The sequence below is a fragment of the Haliotis rufescens genome, unplaced genomic scaffold (assembly GCF_023055435.1).
Source record: "Haliotis rufescens isolate VD_foot unplaced genomic scaffold, xgHalRufe1.0.p SCAF_1, whole genome shotgun sequence".
Lineage (NCBI taxonomy): Eukaryota > Metazoa > Mollusca > Gastropoda > Lepetellida > Haliotidae > Haliotis > Haliotis rufescens.
Genome location: NW_025963779.1, coordinates 61,519,847 through 61,541,410, shown reverse-complemented (window position 1 = coordinate 61,541,410; position 21,564 = coordinate 61,519,847). Strand labels below are relative to the sequence as shown.

Genomic DNA, 21,564 nt, shown 5'->3' with positions numbered 1-21,564 from the left:
AAAAGAGTAACATCAGATTGTGATATAAACGGATATGATCCACATTGTGATAAAGTGATTATTAATTTCTTATTATGATAATTATTAATAAACTAAAATAAGAAAAGATAGTCCAAATAAATCATTTGAATCTGTTCGCGTGAGTAGGTAACCAGAGATCAAGACAACACACTAACGTAACCATTTGTGAAAAATCATGTGCATTGTATGACAGACAGTAAATCAACACATGTGATTAAATTATTAATCCAATTATTTTATAAATAAAAGTTGTTGGAAGGTGTTTGATTAAAGATAATTTTTATTGTTTCTTGTTAAACGCCGCACGTAGCAATATACCAGCTATATGACGGTGGTTTGTAAACAATCAAGCCTGGACCAGATAATCCAGTTATTGACGTCAAGAGCATCGATCTACGCAATTGGGATATGATTACATGCATCAACCAAGTCAACGAGCCTGACCCCAGATTACCAAATTACCAGATTACTCACACAATTATTCAGTTATCTTCATGCACGTTCTACAATCATCTACGATCACTACTTACTATGTCCACATATATATGTATTAAGCAAGGCCTACACTCTTCCTTAAAGATAAATGCTAGGCATTCTCTCTGTATGTATTTTTATATATATAAATAACATTTTAATGTCAACACTGATGCAGTGAACGTACCAAAGATCTGATGCTAGTCTATAAGACTAACATCTTATCTCTGAAATGAACATATTTTACAGAAAAAAAATGTTGTTAAATAATAGTTATAAAATATAATAAAAAGGAGCAAAGAGACTTTCATCATTTTGCCAAATATTGGACTGTATTTGCAATATTTGTTTCCGGGACTGTATGACAGACAAACCTGACACCGTTAAGTATAATCACTGAGTAAAGCTTATTGAAACAAATTCTTCATAATAACGTTTTCTAGTGATTGTCATTTTTTTTTCACACACTTTCATACATGCATATGTGATGGGTCAGCTCTGTTAATAGTTTAATGAAATTAGCAGGGTCATTTATTTAGAAATGATCAAATCATCAAATTAAAGATAAGTAATAAAAAATAGCTGTTGTATACATTCAAATATGTTTGTGATTAACCCAACCTTGTTTAAATATATATTTTAAAAGATGAGTGGTCACAATATCATTATTTCAAATTAGAATTATAGCAAAGCAGGAAAGCGTGTTTATAGCGGGTGCCACCGGTCGATCGGGGTGAGCTGGCCTTTTTTTGCGAGCACCGAGTGATGATTGTTTGATGGTGGACCATGACATATTCTCCCGGTGTTATCGGAATCGTGTAGTTGGCTCTACTTTTGACAAGGATTTCTTAAAGCAATGGAAAGGTTTATGTCGCTATTGTTAACTGAAAAATATGAGAGATAATGTCAGTGTATGGTCATGTAATTAAGAAACTTTTGTTTTTAAAATTATGAATCCCTGAATAGGATCGCGGCAATGTCGTATAAATCTGTTTTTTGAACACTGTGTGTGTGTGTGTGTGTGGGGGGGGGGGGGGGGGGGGGGGTTGAATATATCAGCGAATACTACATTATGGAATTGTTAGCCTACAGTGATTTTTGCAAGGCAACTGCCATAAATTTCATGACGCATTTTAGGCCAGGGTCCTGTACACGCAATAATGTTCTGAAGTATTATTGATGATTATACGGTATTTATGAAGAACAATTCAAGTGGGACCAATAGAGGAAATTAGAGCATAGACTTGCTAATTATTTTATAATATTCATGCCAGCTCAAACGCAACTTTGATTTATTTTATGGTATCCAAATAATAAGTAGGATCCGGGTTTTTTTCTTTTTTGTTCGTTTTTGTTTAACGCCGCAGCTATATATGCCAGCTATATAACGGCGGTCTGTAAATAGTCGAGTCTGAACTAGACAATCCAATCCAATCCAATCCAATTCAAATACGTGATATCTGTATATACGTGATATCAACGATATTGTCTACGTTCCACCGGTGAGTAAGCGTTAGCCTTACTATTTCGTAGTATATATATTTGCAAGAAATAGTTTTTCTGAAGACATCAGAACGATGCATCACGATTACACTAGCCTTTGATAACAGCCTTGTGTTTGCGTGTTTTAGAAATTGAAATTGCTACTCTTGATACTGTTGATTAAACTTTCATAATGTGGACAAGATAAGGTTATATGAGATGATGACTTTAGAACGGTACGTAACATGCATTCATGTATATCTGATATATATAAGACAACATAAATAGAACAATGGGTAGTACTTCCAGCGCAGTGCAAAGGAAACATTTAATAATTATTGAATTAAACAACTCTCCTTTTAAGAAAATGCAAGAACACAATCGTGCAGAATACAATGCATAACTCTAGTATGGCTATATACCAATCTTCATCGGGCTGTCAAATGGTAGGTACCTGCAAAGTGTTGTATTGTCCGTATAAATATTCATGTTCTTATTTTTGTAGGGAGATGGTTAGCTCATTCTTGTTTTCCCGCTGCATACTTGCACTGGCAACTTTCCTCCTCCAACATGTACATGTCTTGAACATTTATTTTGAACTACTACTATGGTGTTTTTAATCTTGAACTTTAGTAATAATTGTTACATATATAACTACATGTGACCACTTTCCGGAATGTTCTAAAATTGCAAACCTGTGTACTTGTGTTGTAACGCGTTGCGAGGGAGCACCGTTTTCAAAGCGTTGTTGACGTCATGGTAGAATGGAGATAAACCTACTGTGTTTTGAAATTTGATATAGTCCCACTGTAGATACCCCTTTATTATAATTTTTCGCTTTAGCGCGAGGTTCCAAATTATAATAAGAGGTATCCCATCTACAGTGGGACTACATCAAATTTCAAAACACAGTAGGTTTATCTCCTAAATATATTGATATTCCTTCTTAAGCACTGTCCGTTACAGGCATTCCAATCATTATATTATACTATATATAGTTTAAACGTTGAGAAATATTGCATTTCAAATACTAGTAATCGCAAATTATGTATCTTTCTACATTTTGAATTCACCATGATGCTCTGCAATAAAAGAGTAACATCAGATTGTGATATAAACGGATATGATCCATATTGTGATAAAGTGAACTATTAATTTCTTATTATGATAATTATTAATAAACTAAAATAAGAAAAGATAGTCCAAATAAATCATTTGAATCTGTTCGCGTGAGTAGGTAACCAGAGATCAAGACAACACACTAACGTAACCATTTGTGAAAAATCATGTGCATTGTATGACAGACAGTAAATACAATGCATAACTCTAGTATGGCTATATACCATACAGTAGGCTGTCGGGTGCCGTTTGGATCGGTTTGGGAGACAGCGTATATATCCATAGAAAAGACACTAGTTTGTCTCAAAGTCTCTGAACCATATCATTTTCCCTTTCGCTCAGACCTTTCTTTTATGCCAAAGCCCCAAATGAACCAAGTCTAGATTTTCCTCAGGTTTATCTCTAAATCTTCCATCTCACTGGTGCTCCTCTCCAATTTAAAAGGAGTTATTTGTTTCTATCAAAATTATATATTTTTAGAGACTAAGCATTAGTCTGAATAGACATCACTAGTTTGGAATTTGAAACCAAATCTGTTTACAATAACAGAACATTGTCGACTACATTATAATATTAAGCAGATCACTGCAGATCACAAGTGTCGTGTACAAAGGAGAACGTGGAATCCCGACAATTAGAAGGCGGACGAACCTTAAAATTATTAATAAACATAGTTTCCTCAATTCCAAGCAATATCGGAAAAATATACATGCATATAAAACTCTTACCGTTATCATTGTATTAGTTCATGAGAAAAGCAAGCTGATTATGTACGTGCCATAAATTTAAGCGACATTGTACGATTTCGACCTTATCATGAGAATGGGTTAATGAATCATTGTCAAATAGTGATGACATTAAATCTACGTAACAATCCATGAATTCGCGAATGCACAGAACGGAAATTTGGACAAGGAATTAACCAATCGGCATGCGCAGCACGATTGATTTCAGTTCTTCCCCTGTGCGCTACGAGCACAGCGTCAAACTCCCGCTGAGAAGTAGAATTACCGGTAGACGCTGTTGCTTGATTGACAATGTCAGTCAAGAAAAGGAGGAGCTTGATGATATCGTTCTCTCCCAGTAAATTCCGATGTCAAATAACGACGTTATTTGGTCCGGAAAAATGGTTTGAAAGCGTCCAAAAAACGGCCATATGCGGAAGATAACGACGTTTTCGTGTTTGCAATGATGTAGATCCAATAAACATTGCTAATATTGCAAAAATGTTGCAAATTGAAACACAATGTTAAAACAGAAATTGTCACGCTCAGAACTAAATTGTTAAATCAGCAATATAATCAATATATTATACTAAAACATGAGGTTTGAGGTTAGAAAAGGACGCAATACAATGTGACAACGTGACAAATCAGTGGGAAGAGCAATACGTAATCCGTAATGGTGTTGGAAACTGGCAGAAATTCGGCAAATAGATAAGACACAAATCAGATCGAAAAAGGCCTCGTCGCGCTTTTATAGATACAGCCGACCTTCCAGCAATTGTCCATTTTCAATTTTCTTGAGCCTTCCTTGATCATGTTTACGCATAGGAGGAAAACTCTGAACTACCCGCTGATTAAAATCTGTCAGTCTCTACCCGAAATAACCTTGCCTAACACCACCGTGAACCTGCAATTATAAGGCCAGCTAACTAACCCTTATGTTTCCATGCAGAATACGAGATACTTCGCCAGACGCAGGAAGAAACATAGCGTCGCCAGAAACTAACACATATACTGACGAAGATAAATGTGGCAATAAAGCAAGTGTGTTTTTCATGAATGAAAGCAAGAATTGTAACGTAGCTATGTACATGTGCTCATGTCTTCTTATGGACGACGACCGTCTCTGTGGTCTAGTGGTAGAGCGTCCGCCCAGAGAGCGGAAGGTCCGGGGTTCGATCCCCGACCGCGTCATACCAAAAGACGTTAAAAGATGGTACTTGTTGTTACCCTGTCTGGCGCTCGGCATTAAGGGGCTAAAACAAGGACTGGTCGGCTCGGAGTCAGTATACAGTGTCTGAGTGGGGTATTCATGTTAAACTGCGTCATGGTATCTCAGTGAGCTAGCACTAAAAATCGGTATCAGTCCGAACTAGTACAAGCAGCCACACACACACACGTGCATGCACGTCGCTATATAAGTGCAATAATCTTAGACGCGACGTTAAACCCCATTTCACCTCACCTCTGATGGACGACAGGTACATGTACAGAGCAATAAAACATGGACGCGCCCTCTTCCAACGGGACCGCGTGTAAATAGCAAAGAAGACCGAAGACATACAGTTACAATTTCTTTAAGGCGTCGTGTCATGTGCTTAAACGTGTTATCATTTCCATTTCAGTCTCTAGAATACGTATTATGTGTTATTTGGATTTTAGTGAGAGGGATACCATGTCCACTGTTAATGTCATGTCATGTCATGTCATGCCGTCTTATCCCCTTCTGTTCGATGCGCTTTCACTCACTGACATGACTGCTGATACGTTAGTCATAGTACACCAAGGAACTCGCACTACCCTATGTAATTATATACTGAACAGCATTGAAAACGCACCACCATGAAAATGGGTGTATTTTTATCCGGGCTTAAGTCATATGAAAATATATAAGTGAATGAGTAATATACGACGTTCTGGACGAAACATGAAGAAGAACAGCTCGTCAAAACTCATTTCTAAATTTTTTGTGAGCGACATCGCCAAAACGCAACAAATTGCGTGCACATCATGGAAAACGTGTTTTGTTTCACGGGAAGCATGCAGAATAGGGCTATAAAAGACAGACTTCATCACTTGTTGCTGCAGACGTAAAGGGTACTGACACAAGAAATGCCAATTTTAACAGCAGAGGAACGTGAACGTGCCTTGGGCATGCTTCAAGTTGGTACGTCAAGTAGAGTCGTTGCACAACGGTTTCAATACCATCATTCAAGTCCTCAGGCTACTGTCAGATACCAGCAGACAAGAACCACCAGAGATCGACCACGTCCGGGTCAACGTCGTGTAACTACACCCCGTCAGGATCGCCATATTGTTCGTCGGCATCTTCGTGATCGTACACTTCCGGCTACCAGGACTGCAGCAACCGTACAAGACCGACGGGGTTTGATCAGCGCTGACATCGTACGTCGACGTCTCCGCTCAGCAGGGCTACGTGCTCGACGTCCATATGTTGGACCCATACTCACTGATCGACATCGAAATGAACGTCTGCGTTGGGCCAAAAGGCATCGTCATTGGAGATTGCGGCAGTGGCATGGTGTGCTGTTCTCTGATGAGTCCCGTTTTCATTTACGGAATGCTGACGGTCGACTGCGAGTGTGGCGTCGACGTGGAAAACGTTACCACAATGACTGCGTTGTACAGACAGATCGATGGGGGGGGGGGGGGGGGGGGGGGGGTGTGTGTCATGGTGTGGGGCGGCATCAGTCATAACCATCGAACAGAGCTCCATGTTTGTCGTGGAAGAGTTAATGCCCTTTACTACAGGAATAACATATTGGCAAATCACGTCATCCCATTCTTTCAACAGCACCAGGATATGCACACCTTCCAGCAAGATAATGCAAGAGCGCACACAGCACGTGTTTCAACACAGTAACTAGCGAACAATAATGTGCCTCTGCTTCCATGGCCAGCCCTGTCACCCGATCTATCGCCAATTGAACATCTATGGGATTACCTGGGTCAACGCCTCTCACGTCGTCCGCAAGTACAGAACCTGAGAGAACTTGAAGATACACTACGTCAAGAGTGGAATGCCCGAGAACACTATTAGCAGACTTATTCGATCAATGAGAAGACGTTGCATGGCGTGTTGCTGCCAATGGCGGACATACCAGATATTGACTTTTCATTTTAACCCTATGTGTCTTCCTTACACTGATGACGTAAATGTAATTACTGTGTGGTATTCCTGTTTCCTTTGTCGTCTTTCTTAATAATCCGTCTATGTCTGTTCTAATTAAAATCGGTCATTGCTCAAGTTGTTTTTGTAATATTTCAAGATTTATTCCTGGTGCGTTTTTAATGCTGTTCAGTATATTTGTAAACTCTCTGAATTGATAAATGTGTTCCAGGTTCCGATCCATGTAAAAGCTACATTTCCTTCCCCTTTCTCGAGAAGAGAAGCATCAACTACACCCTACCGACAGCCTACACCCTAACCAAAGTAGTTAGATTTGTAAACTCTCTGAATTGATAAATGTGTTCCAGGTTCCGATCCATGTAAAAGCTACATTTCCTTCCCCTTTCTCGAGAAGAGAAGCATCAACTACACCCTACCGACAGCTGATACACCGCTGAACGACTTATACATAGACGCAAGTAATGATTGGTTCGGCGAAGAAGGGTATGATCTGGTGTTAAGTTCTCCCCCACCGGGTGATGGACGTTGCGGAACGTCGTATCCTTTATGGGTTCGAGGTAATCACTGCTTGATTGATTCCATAGTGAAACTTTACAAACAGATTATTAGCTGAAGGTGTCATGTATGGCATATTACTTGTTTTATGTTTCATTTGAATTCAATATGTATGATATTCACGATAGGGAAACGCAAGGGAACAATTAGATCTTTACCGAATGTATAATTTCGTTCAATAAAGCAATGCTGGAAACGTATGTGAATACAAAGTTAGAGCTAACCGGCCAATTTGTCAAATGCTTCATATTCGCGGCCATGTTTGTCTACAGAATCATCCACACTTCGGGAAAACGTACGGCGCTTACAAGTAATTCCTTCGCGGTATCCTCACTTGAATATTTATCGACTCGTGATACCAAGTTAATCTGATTGGTTTATCACACCAATAATAATCCTTTATGATAAATTAAATATCATGAAATTCACATGGGTTTTAGTCAGACTTCATTTCTATTTCGTGTTGGTGGAACGAGTTCATATTCAACAGTGCCTTACATGCCGTCATCCGTGATCATTCATATAATTTTCACTGGTAATCACTGACTGATTGCTTTAACACAGATACACTCCCTCTTGGTGGTATGAACAAGACAGTTGAAGTGTGCATGAAAGATGGACCGGAACACTGTTCTACGTCGTTCACGATAGATGTAAAGGATTGTGGTACGCTACGTGTTTATCAGCTGAAGAAACCGCCTGTTTTTGAAGCAGCATTTTGTGTTGGTAAGAAAACACTCGCATGAATAACTGAATACATAAAACAAACGTTCGACACTTATGTAAAGAATGCATACCTTTGTCTAGAGAATTTTATTGTATTTGATCGACAAAATAGATTTAACCAGAACAGAAATATTGATTTCCACTAAGCCCCCTCCCTCTACCCCCTGTAAAAATATAGTTTCATGACATAATTCTATTCCAAAGTATAAATTCATGAAATAAAAGGAATACTACTTATATGATCAGACAGTGTACGCACTCGTTACTGTCTTTAATTATTATTATCGAAATCCCCTGCACAGTCTCATTAGAATATAGATGTTTTACTCTGATACAATACCCCAGTGCGTCGTAAAGATCGACAGGGTGTATACAGTACCCACAACATATATAACGCGGCCTGTATGGAAATATGTGCATGTCCAAATATGACAATACTAGGCCATAACACAATCATGTTTGTCCTACTGTTCATACATGTACATGTATCAAATATATATATGCATGTTCATTTTCAGATCTGACAAACCCCACGAAACGTACGTATGTCTTTCACAAATCGGAGATTCTCTGGAACCGTCTCCCTGCTGCCATCAATTCCTAACAAGCAATCTCCTTTCATAGCTTGTTTCAAAGCAGTCCTGAAAATTCATCTCTTCGCACTTCGATACTATATATAATTGTTTCTTCCTTTTCCTTTATTTTTATGTAGCAGTTCTATGAGAATGCATTTGTGGATTTATATGGTGTATTACAAATGTCCAGTAGCAGTAGTAGTAGAGCAGAAGCAGCAGTAGCAGTAGCAGTAGTAGTAGTAGTAGTAGTAGTAGTAAGAGTAGTAGAAGTAGTAGTAGTAAGAGTAGTAGTAGTAGTAGCAGAAGTGAAAGTAGTAGTAGTAATAGTAGTAGTAGTAGTAGTAGTAGTAGCAGCGGTAGTAGTAGTAGTAGTTACAGATTAAATAAAAATGCAGCAAAGAGGGTTTTGGTGATCCTGGCACAGTCAGGCTGGTTAGGCTCATCTTCAGCACAGGGCCTTTGTCCCCTCTACACGCAGTCCAGACAGCGAACGGGACTTCTCCCAGGAAGCGCTGCCTAGTCAAACCAACCGAGAATCTTTTGGAGAATGTGAAAACTCCCCAACACTGCAACCTTCTGCATTACCCAGATTGTCAGAAGGGCTGTATTCCTGGTAGCAAATCAGGGTACTCTCCCAATGCCAGACAACAGATGGGGGATACCAAACCTAAGGCACCGAGAACAATGGGGAAAGCTCAGTTACAAAAGAACATACACTGCAACGCAGCTGATTGGGAGAAAATGGAAAAGTTCCTAACTGGCCATATTTCAATTCAGTGATGTACCCATCTGAACTCATTGATGCTAATAAACACAAATTCGACCACTGCAATTTCTAATAACAATTATTATAGCAAAGTTTTTGCATGCATGTAGCTGGAATATTACGGTGTTAAAAATCAAAAACAATAAAATGTAGGTTCGACTCTCTATCTCTCGTTCACATTTTTCCCTTCAGCAAGAACATCATTCAAAGTTAAGCCCACTGTTCACGTTGACGTGGAAACCGACACACACAACAAGGACCACTTCAAATTCACATGTACGTTTGGCAAGTCTCACGATGACCTGTTGTACCATGTCCTCTGGTATGTTAACGGCGGATTCATATATTCCTTCCCTCCTAAACATTGGTCAAACACGTTCGTTGATCATTCAGCTCTCACTGAAGACATCTTAACCAGAAGTGGATTCAGTACTCCTGGATTCCAGGTATGTCGTTGGGATTCCGTTATGCAAAGAATTCCTCCATGACTGTGTGTATGTTTGTAATTGGATGGTCTGTCTTCGTGACTTTGCTACTTTGCTCTGTCATTATTCATCGACATGTTGGACGTTGCTATATCAGCGATCATAAGTACGTTTTTAACTCGATTATTTACATGTCGCCTGTCATATAGCTTGAATATCGCTGAATGTGACGTTATTAGTAACATATTTTTTTTAAACAAAACAGACGACACATGAAATGCGTTATTGCCATTTAAGTTGATCGGACATTAAAGGTTAGTGTTTTCAGGCTAATAAAATATATTTGATAAAAAACATAATATAGACATTTACTAAACTGACGTCGTGAGAGAGTTTGGCTTTTACGCCGCTTTTAGCAATATTTCAGCAATATCAGGGCGGGGGACACAACATTGTACGGGGGTAATCGAACACGCGCAATCGGCGTGACGAGCGAACGCTTTAGCACTAGGCTACCCCACCGCCCTCTAAGCTGACCCTCGTTGAGAACAAGATCAAGTGTCTAATGGCGAAAATTAGAAACATTTTCAAATCCAGTTTGGTTAAAACAAAATATAATGCATGTACAGACTTACTTTTGATTAACTATCTATTACTTGCAGGTTCAGTGTGCAGTGAAGGCATCTCTGGGTGAGGGTTTCCCTGCGGGTGGAAGTATCTTAAGTGACGAAAAGTTCATCGGTATCAAGGTAGATTAATCTCCTTCAGGCTCGGTGACTTTGTTGATCGTGTCCCTACGACATGTGATGCTGCTCATAATGTCGACCTCTGACCCAGACTCGATTATTTACAGGTCGTCGTTCACTTGTATGAGAGAGAGAGAAGTTTTAAAAAAAAGAATATAATCAAACCTCTTTTTAACTAAAAACAAATACAAATACAATTGTCAAAAGAAAAGAGTTCGTCATTTTTTTACTTAAAAAAATATTGGAGCACCAGCAAAGATAATTTACTTCCTGAAGATTAAATAATGAAGCTGATGTAACGTTTACAGCGGCTCTTTTCCTTTAAAATCACCCTCATACTTATTGTTAAATGTTAACAAACACCTTTCCAATATCATTATTCTAAGGATATAGAAAATATGGAGGAAATATTTGGTATCCAAACAGGATCCATTTACGAAATATATCTGCAGAATATAAAAAGTTTGAATAAGTTTGGTTTTACTCCTCTTTGAACAGTATTTCAGTTAAATGTGTACCACGGTGTAAGCTTAATGTGGGGAAAACTCCGAGGTGATTCAGGGCGTTTGGTTATGACCAAGAGGATGAGTATTGTCCTGAACAACCTATCGAAATATATTCAGGGCGAATCTGGGATTCGAACCTAAATTCCTAGGTTTCTGACCGCCTCCGTGGTCTAGAGGTAGAGCGTCCGCCCGGAGAGCGGAAGGTCCGGGGTTCGATCCCCGACCGCGTCATACCAAAAGACGTTATAAGATGGTACTTGTTACCCTGTCTGGCGCTCGGCATTAAGGGGCTAATACAAGGACTGGTCGGCTCGGAGTCAGTATACAGTGTCTGAGTTGGGTATTCATGTTAAACTGCGTCATGGTATCTCAGTGAGCTAGCACTATAAATCGGCATCAGTCATCAGTCCGGACTAGTACAAGCAGCCACACACACACACACACACACACACACACACACACACGCATGCACGTCGCTATGTAAGTGCAATAATCTTGGACTGTATCATCCGTGCCCCCTCCACTTAAGTAAAGCTGGTGTGGCAAAATGTCTTCATGCTATATTTCTTCATGAAATCATTATATGTAGTGAACGGGCTTCACAAATGTAACATTTCTTTCTCGGGTAGATTCCAAGTGGCACAGTGGTTGTGAAAGAAGGAGAGAGTGTGATGTTGAACCTTACCCTAACAGCACCACTTGGATGTGGATCACGGTCATACTGTTCGATGGCAGTATTTGTAGTCGCCAGGAATCAACCAGGATTGTGTGACCCCTCGGCCTTCATCCCGACCCAGTGTGGTCTTACCATCAAAGGATCTTCTTGGCGCACACTTCATCATCTTGAAATTAAAGGAAAATTGACCTCGGGCTACAATGCCAAAACGGCGTTGATAAGGTTGTACTTGAAGACAGATAACCTCGTAATAAGTCATCCTTTCTGGTCGAAATACGAAATTGGAAGCGTGGCGGTAAGTGATAATAAACCCATTATTCCTTTAGTTATTTCAAACTGTCTCCTCCGTGGTGTAGTGGATAGATCACCTTCCCGGGGAGTGGAGGGTCGGTGGTCGATCCCCTGGTCGCGATATACCGAAAGGTGGCACTTGCTGTTGAACTGCCTGGTGCTCGGCATTAAGGGGATAAAGCTTGGAAGGAGTCAGTATTATGTGTTAAACTGCAACATGGCATCTCAGTTGTCCAACACGATGGAACGAGAATAAATCCCGACTAGTACAAGTAATTATATTCACGCACGTGCATGTGCGTAGCTATAGAAGTGAAATGATCTAGAACTCGACGTTCATCCCGCCGCCTTCTGGGCGAGACTTCACGAGATCTCTGTTCACTATAATTCCAAAGTAGCATCAGAGATTGTGGTAGAAGGCGACACAAGAGGATGTGCTTGTTTCAATGCGTGATCTGAGAGAATGAGTAGATATTCTGTACCGCCAGTCAGCAATGTTCCAGCTGCATGAATCGTGTCTACATATGTTTTGTTTATGAAGTCATCCATTCAATACAAGTAAATGTTGATACATAGCTATTCGAGTATGGTTTTACCCCGATTTTAGTTATATTCCAGCAATATCACGACGGGGGGACACCAGAAAGATGCTTCACGCATTGTACAGACGTGGGAAATCGAACCTGGGTCTTTGGCGTGACGAGCGAACGTTTTACCCACCTGGCTACCCCACTGTCCCCGATCAATATTAATGGGGCCACATTTCAGTGAACATCAATTAGTCTCCAATTAGCTTTAGAATAGTTCCGCGAAGTTATCGTTTTGAGCGACTAAATTTCGATGAGGTCATGCTGTGTGACTTGGTTGACAGCGCGCAATCTGAAACAATCTGAAACAATAAGATTCAGCGCTGGTATCTTTGATGTGTAGCATTGCGATTGTATTGAGATGTAGATGAACAGTTATCAGTAAAACCCGGAGTGATGTAGGTCTTTATCACCTCGGTGCAACCCAAGAGCACGAGTTTGGTGCAAGAATCTGGGTTGCGATTACTGGAATCCGTCATAGCTTAAGGGACGCAACTCCATACAGCGAAGTACGGCGCCTTTGACGACTGGACATCGGAAACACCAGTACCTTTTATCTCCATTTACATTAACCCTTACCAATAGCTTTCTTGGTGGTTACATATTTCACAATACGTTCCGCTCATTGAATGTGAAAAACAGTGCTATTTTGAAGGCAGTTCATAGATGTTTCACTGTCCTTTATACAAAGTCTCCATGAAGATCCGGGTTAAAATTGTTCGTCAACAACGCGTGCTTGTCGTAAGTGTCGACTAACGGGATCGGGTGGTCAAGCTCACTGACTTGGTTGATGTATGTCATGGTATCCCAACTGTGTTGGTTGGTCCGCATGCTATCAGTCAGTGGCTTGTCTGCTCTAGAGTCATCTATTTACAGACCGTCGTCATATAGATGAGTGCGGCGTTAAACAACAAGCTTTTTATCCCCCGCCGGACCAGAATGGCCGAAGGGGGATTATGTCGTGGCGCAGAACGTCCGTCCGTCTGTCCGTTCCACCGAGGGTACTAAGCTTATGAAATCAAATCCTCCTACAGTTTCCAGAGACTATCCCTGACACTCTACACACAAGATGTCGACATGTTGATGATACGCATACCGCAGTCCCGTTTCCTTTCGACAAATGTTGACAGAGTTACTTCCCATGTTTTACGGAGCTTCATTTGCCTAATTGTGAGAGAGTGTACTAAGCTTTGAAATCAAACCTCCTACAGTTTCCAGAGAATATCACTGACACTCTACACACAAGATGTCGACATGTTGATTATACGCATACCGCAGTCCCGTTTCATTTCGACAAATTTTGACAGAGTTACTGCCCCTGTTTTACGGAGCTTCATGAAATCTACTCCTCCTCCAGTTTCCAGAGAATATCACAATATCTAACTATAACTATAACTAAAGTTAGTTTCCATGTTTAAGGCTTTTATGGGTGAGCTACATCCTTATGGCATTAGCATTCAGACTGGATTACTCCCAACAAAATGTTCTGCACAATTTGTTTCAAATGCAGTGCCATCTACTGTTGTTATTTCATAAAATACAAAGAAAATATAAATTCGTTAAAAACATTCATGCGGGGGATTTTGTGCTCTCAGAGCACTCTTGTTTATGTATATGTATTTTTTGTTCTGCCGCAATAGTGCTGAAATATTGCCATTGTGAAGTTGAAATGTAATATACTCACTTAATAAAAACGTTCGAAAATTTAATTTTGAAGGTTCAAGTTGTAAAGGAAGCTGTTATTAACAAACAAAGCGTCTGCCATGCTGTGCAGGACCCGCACATGAGAACATTTGACGGAAGGTAAGGAAAACACATTGATTCAATGGGTCAAGGGTATTTATCATGGGAATACTTCACTGGGTAGTCAAGGATGGTCGTGATCGCGAATCGACGACCGCCATCATAATACTCAACCCAAAATTAACTTTTTTGCTTTAGAGAAATGATATAGACGTGATAGCGCTACATGTCAATTTTGTAAGTCTACAGAAAACAATACTCTACATCTTATAATTTCAAATCATCATTTTTTCAGATTGTATGAATTTCACCAGCCCGGCGTGTTTCTATTGTATAAACACGATGAATTGGAATTAGAGGTATGACCTTGTCGTTATATATCCCCCTCTGCAATGTCGGAAGGGTATATAAACTGCCTGGCAAAAGAAAGTATACACCCAAGTGTGAATGTACAATACAAACAGGCTATAGCGAACATAAAATGGCTGCTTTTCGATGGTGATATTTTGAAATGGGTATCATAGTTGTGTTGTTGGGCCTTACGTTTGGAGTGTTTCGGCGACTGTTGTAAGCTAGTAACGTTTTAATAAGGAGTGTAGTTTTTGGCCAAATCCAATTTTCAAGTGTATATTTCTTACTCAATTTGAAATGAGATAAAACAAGAACATTTTTCTTTATAAACATAAATTCAAACAAAATTTTCTTCAAGAAATATTAACAAATTTTCCATGATCTCTTTGCACGTTCAAAGAAATATGTCTTTCTAATTCATTTCAAGAGATACTTATACTCACTGTTTTTTGACAGGTTCAAATGCAAGTATCACAGTGTTATCCTCCACGCAACACAGTGCAATGTCCCTGTGGTATAGCGGTTCGAGCTGGACAGACCATATTCCATATAGATAAATGTAACAGACCTAACTGGAGTATTGACTTCGTGTTATGCAAGGATGGTAAAGACCTCATCAAAATTTTAAAAAGTGGAACTCAATACAAGGTTTGTGTACAACTACGTCAAGCTCCCAAAATACTTCTGACAATACACCGTACAGTGTATGCTGTTCCAAATTGATGGTCGTTAGAGGCGACTAAATTAGGCTAAGTTTTCAGGCACGTAACTCGTGCTCCGATGGCCTTGTTTGTTGCTCATGATATCAGTCACATGTTTGTCTGTAATAGTAATATGAGAGTAACTTAAGCCGGTATTAGTTATTGTCATTAGGTACTGTACTGTATCATATTAACAGTTTAACCTGGCAGGTTACAAGTGACGTCGCAGTCGTTTATTTAAAAATAAATTAAAACTACATGTACGTGGGAATTTCGGTTTGAATAGTCCCCCAGTATATTATGCTGGTTATAACAGGCCTCAAGACGCGCACTGTCTCGAGAATTTGCGGGAACAGGACTAAAAAGGTAAACTGTCGAAATCTGACATTTATTTGTTTGATCACTTACTATAAGCATTCTTACCTCTGACATATTTATATTTCCCAGATATATTTGCCAACTGGATCCTACTTGGATATCAACGTTACTCCTACTTCAAAGTTCATCAATATACAAATATATCCTTCGTATAACGATCATGGAAAGGTGTCTGGACTGTGCGGAACATTTACCAATAAGTGTGAGGATGATTTCAAGAAAAGGGATGGAACCTTTGAAACGGACCCCAAAGCCAAACACGCATGTGCCAATGGAAACGCTTTGGACAGATTTGACAGTTTCGCGTTTACCTGGAGGTATATTCTGACTTAAAACAAACCTAGAAGGCAAACTATATATTCGGGGTATGTCCGACTTCATGTACATGTAATGGTAGCATTCAAATGTTATTTAATATTTGGGGAAGGTAGGGTAGTCTAGTTGTTAAAGCGTTCGATTACCAACATGGGTACAATGTGTGAAGCCCATTTCTGGTGTCCCCCACCGTGATATTGTTGGGATATTGCTAACAGTGGCTTAAAACCAAAATCAGTCACATCTAAATACATGTATGTGTCTAATACATGTTACATATGGTGGCATTTCAGGGCCGACGTGAATCTGTTCAACCATGACGATTTCCATAGATTGAAACCCTGGACACCCCCCATTCTGCTTTGCACATGTGTCTACCACAACAGATTCCCGCAGAAATTGGTTGAAAAAGTAACATGTTCATCGGAATTAAACAAAGATGTGTGCATCTTCAACCAACGCTTTCTCCCACCGCCTTCATCCTTCAGGCAATGCGCAAGTGAAACCAACAGAAGAAGGCGTTCCCCTGTTCAACGCCAAATGTACCGAGAAAAAAGAGATGCGGTAAATTTTATCTGACACTGATTTAGGAAATAACGTTTGTTGGAACATGAGATATTTTGTAGATGTAGATATGCGTTAACGACAATCTGCAATGAGTAAGTCGGGTCTTGGACCAGAAAAACGATATTTTTACATGTATTATCATAGGGCCAGAAAGTCGGCGTATGGTGTTGTAGGCTGACATTGTATGATTTGCAGACAGCTGTTTTGGCCACTAGGAAACCATTTTAGTCCATTCTAAGGATGAATACTAGTACATGAAACCGATCCTGTCCCGTTTGATGAGTGCGTCAGTGAGTATGGTTTTACGCCGCTTGTAGTAATGTTCCAGCAATATCACCGAGGGGGACACCAGAAATGGGCTTCACACATTGTACCCATGTCGGGAATCGAACCCGGGTCTTTTGCGTGACGAGCGAACGCGTTAACCACTAGGCTACCCGACCGCCCCCTGCGCTGTAAGAGAAAATACTAAGTGTTGAACCATTCAACATTTGATCTCGGGAACACGAGACAGAATTTATTTCGCATGTCACAATACGGCAGTTACTTGAATGTGTTGCTGTATGATCATAGAGGTCATTGTCGCGTAGGTAAAACTGAAGCAGGCTATGCTACTTGGGAAAGTCTAATTGTTTCTGACTCTCTACCTTGTTTAAGATTGTAGATTCATATTTACCCGTGACGATCCGGGGTAGAATAGGTCTTCAGCAAACCATGCTTGAGGTAAAAGGCGACTATACTTGTCGTAAGAGGCGACTAACGGGATCTGGTGGTCAGGCTCGCTGACTTGTTTGATGCATTTGTATGACCGCCGTCATAAAACTGGAATATTACTCAGTGCGGCGTAAAACAACAAACCAAACCAAACCAAAACCATGTCCACTATGTCTAGCTACGTTGTGTAGGTAGATGTATCAATATAGAGAAGTATGTTTTTTTATGCTTACACCCGCTGTGCTTACATTAAGCGTACAACGCTGTGCGGCGTTAAACAACAAACACATGTTTTAGATTTTGTAATGTGTTATTAGGAGGACGCGGGAACACTGACAACGTGGACAACAGCTACAGCCACAACATACTGTAACCAGCTGTTCAACAATTCTCCTCCAATAGCTGCTTGCAGGACTGTTGAGGGCGTGTCTAAAATCATAAAACAACACGAAGACAACTGTATCATGGATATAACTGTATGTATTCCATCATTATATAAACGATATACTTACCGTCATACATGTATCTGTGCTCATGTTTTCAATAAATGCTTTCAAAATTGCCTGGTCCGCCGTGACTTCATAGGAATATTGCGAACTCACTACTATGCGTTACTTATGAAGATCGGCTAATTACAATGACGTGGCTGAATGTGTGCCATCATGCCCTAATGGCTTGGTACCATTACTTTGCCTTTACCAAACTCGATTTAAATTATTAACAGACCGCCGTGAAATAGCAGTTATATTGCTGACTGTGGCGTAAAATGAAATTTCACTCACTCACTCACTCACCCATTCATTCACTCACTCACTCGATCACTCACTCACTCACTCACTCATTCTCTGTTAACAAAGGCGATCAATGCAGTAGACTTTGCAACCCACTCGCTCGAGGCAGCCAAATCTGAGTGCATTCACGAAGTGGAGATGAATTCAACGTTGCATACTGAGAAAACACCTGGTGTTCCTTCTTTCCTAAGCACTTTGTCTGCCATGACATGTAGTCACGATTGCTCTGGTAAAGGGACATGTCAAAATGGTACGAAATCAAGGAAATATTATTTTGTAGTCGGAATATAGTTGTGTCCTTTGTATCCAAACTTGTTGAAACCTCATTCAAATACACATTTCATCTACCCATCCACGGCGTGGAGCGTTGCTTTGGGTATCAATTACTGTATTGTCTGGCTTAGACTCGATTATTTACAGGACATCGTCATGCAGCTTGAAAACTGCTGAGCGTGACGTTAAACATTTAAACATTCAACAAGGCGAAGCAAAGGGTCTATGTTGACATGAGAATGTTCATTAGCACATTGTTTCCCTTTGTCAACCCCTAAAACACACACACACAAAATGAAATTATATATAAAATAAAATATATTATATAAATTATATATAAACACACACACATTTTAGGGGTTGACAAAGGGAAACAATGTGCTAATGAACATTCTCATGTCAACATAGACCCTTTGCTTCGCCTTGTTGAATGTTTAAATGTTTAACGTATATATACGTTTGGAAGAAACGAATTGACGGGTACAACGAACTGGTCTCTATTGGCCACGGCCATTTGCTGTTTAAATGCCTATAACGAACAAAAACTAGTGGTCCCTCTGAGTTTGTTATCACCGTAGTTTATTGTATTTATATGGATACAAGAAAACAAAATTCATGCAATAACTTCATACCTGTATATTAGGTGCATGCTCCTGTAACGATGGGCTTGGTGGAGATGACTGTTCCATTGACAAGTCTCTACCTCCTGTTATCGATGGCATTAGCGGAGACGGGTACTGCGATCTGGCCTCAGATGTCTGCAATGAGACGTCGCTGCATGGTCCATATTTTGACGAACATGGACAACTGCAATGCCGATTTGTACCTTTCACTGTAAGCATGGTTATTTTACCAAAAGCTGAGCTTTTCGACACTTATTTGTCGACATTTTACACACAATAAGGGGCACGTGTGATCCAGTCGTCTACTATTAGTCAGTTGGCCACCAGCGGAAAAGAGGCTTAGTTTAGATTTTCGTTCCCACATTTTCCTGTATACCTTAAACCTTTTCTATTGCATAAAGGAGGTATCTGTACACAATTTTCATTGGGTAGTAAGCTTGCATGTGTGTGCAGGAATTTTCAGGGGATCAAAATTGCATAAATTGAAGGCAAAATGCATAATTTGACAGAATTGGCTGTAACATTTTTATTAAGTCATTAAACTATCCAAATTATGTCTTTGATTACAGGTAATATGTTCGGTTATCTGAATTTGGCAAACATTTTGTTTCATTTAATTGTTATTCTAATTCTCAGTGGAAACATTAGTAAAAATCATGTTTTTTTACTTCATTTTCAAATCTTGTGAGTAGGTTTAACACTAATTCCATTGAATTGTGACAATAAAACCACTATAACTGGGTATTAAAATCTGCCTTATCCATTGTACTAACCTATACAAAAAACAAAATGAAAATATATTACATAGGGGTTGAGATATTGTATACAATGTTATCCCACCCCCCAAAAACCAATTTTGACGAAAATTGCTTATTGAGATATGGTGGTAGATGATGTTGCTGTAGTGGATGAGTGGGATAATTGCAACAATGCTTAAAAACACCAAAATAGTAAACTCATAAAGAAAAATGATGTTTCAAGTTTTTCCGTGAGCATTTATGGTGGCCATCTTGAATTTCAAGATGGCCGCCATTTTGACCTGTTTTCAAAATCAAGATCTTATATAGTTCTTCAACATGGTCATGTAATATATCATATGAAAGCTTTTCACATTTTCTTTTCAATTATATACATTATTCACTGACTCATGTGGTAAATTGTTCCCCAACAATGAAAAAAGGAAATATTGAAATCTAATTACTCTCGCGACTTCAACCCATACCCAAATTTAGATTTAAATTAAAATGGACATATTTTCACTCAAAATTGTAGATATACTGCACTTTAGTTCTTCAACATGGTCATGTAATATATCATATGAAAGCTTTTTTACCTTGTCTTTTCAATGATGTACCTTATTCACTGACTTCTGTGGTAATCTTATCCCCCCAATAATACAACAAATGATATATCGAAAGCTAATTTCTCTAGCAACACCAACCAACCTCCAAAGTTGTATTTCAATAAGATGGATATCGTTTCACTCATAATTGTAGATATACAGTACTTTTGTCTGAGCATTTCACTAGTTTATCGTTTGAGTGTAAAAACATGAGAATACTTCTAGTATTATGAAGTATTAAAGATTACATCACAGAGTCATGGGCTGTGAAATAATGCCACCTCTAGTCACCGTCAGAGTCCATCTCTTCTGGAAAGGTAGGTAAATTGTTTCTGTTTAGGCATGACATAGCACAACTGCATCCAAGGGAACGTCCAATGATGTTCTTGGCGCAGCTACACCTGGATGAGGAGCATCTACCTGTTGTGCATTTACAGGTGAGCAATTCTAGACACAGTGCTGGCTTCTGGGTCATTGGAATGGGTTCTCAGTGGACGACCACCTATACTCTTCTGGTGGTGGAATGTCAGCCTTTCCTTTAAGTGCAGAACACCATGTGATGCACTGGTGCTGACATCTGAGTAGAGGTTGTGTGGTGGGAGTTCCTCTAGGTCTCCAACTCTGTGGAACATGTCAGCTGTAAGTGTATTAATGCCAGTTGTAGTTGATGCTGGATTGTACACTTTGACGACAACTGTTTCTGTCTTTTTCATGTTGACAGCACCAGTTTCTTCTGTTGGTTGCAACAAATCTGGTTGTGCGATAAATATGTTCCAGGTCGACTTCTTGCCATAACCACTGAACAGGCTTGTTGTGTCACAACCATGACCGCACTGAATGCTGGTAGAGTTGCTACAACATCTGGGGTGAGAGATTGATGTACATCATCAACTTGTATGAACAGAGGGTCCTTTGCAGTACCTGCACCCATCTATATCTGA

At 39.6% G+C, this 21,564-nt stretch overlaps 1 protein-coding gene across 2 annotated transcripts in view; it reads left to right on the top strand.

The window, feature by feature from the left end:
* LOC124145021 (von Willebrand factor D and EGF domain-containing protein-like) overlaps positions 1–21,564 on the top strand; it is a 30,502-nt gene that overhangs the window by 723 nt on the left and 8,215 nt on the right. For both annotated transcript variants that reach the window (XM_048398945.1, XM_046514655.2), the window contains exons 2-15: positions 7,320–7,529; positions 8,092–8,253; positions 8,772–8,792; positions 9,787–10,040; positions 10,682–10,768; positions 11,901–12,242; positions 14,543–14,628; positions 14,864–14,927; positions 15,376–15,567; positions 16,068–16,315; positions 16,607–16,877; positions 17,912–18,070; positions 18,452–18,635; positions 19,302–19,492. In XM_048398945.1, the coding sequence (XP_048254902.1) occupies positions 7,320–7,529; positions 8,092–8,253; positions 8,772–8,792; positions 9,787–10,040; positions 10,682–10,768; positions 11,901–12,242; positions 14,543–14,628; positions 14,864–14,927; positions 15,376–15,567; positions 16,068–16,315; positions 16,607–16,877; positions 17,912–18,070; positions 18,452–18,635; positions 19,302–19,492 (2,471 nt within the window). The remainder of the gene's footprint in view (positions 1–7,319; positions 7,530–8,091; positions 8,254–8,771; positions 8,793–9,786; positions 10,041–10,681; positions 10,769–11,900; positions 12,243–14,542; positions 14,629–14,863; positions 14,928–15,375; positions 15,568–16,067; positions 16,316–16,606; positions 16,878–17,911; positions 18,071–18,451; positions 18,636–19,301; positions 19,493–21,564) is intronic.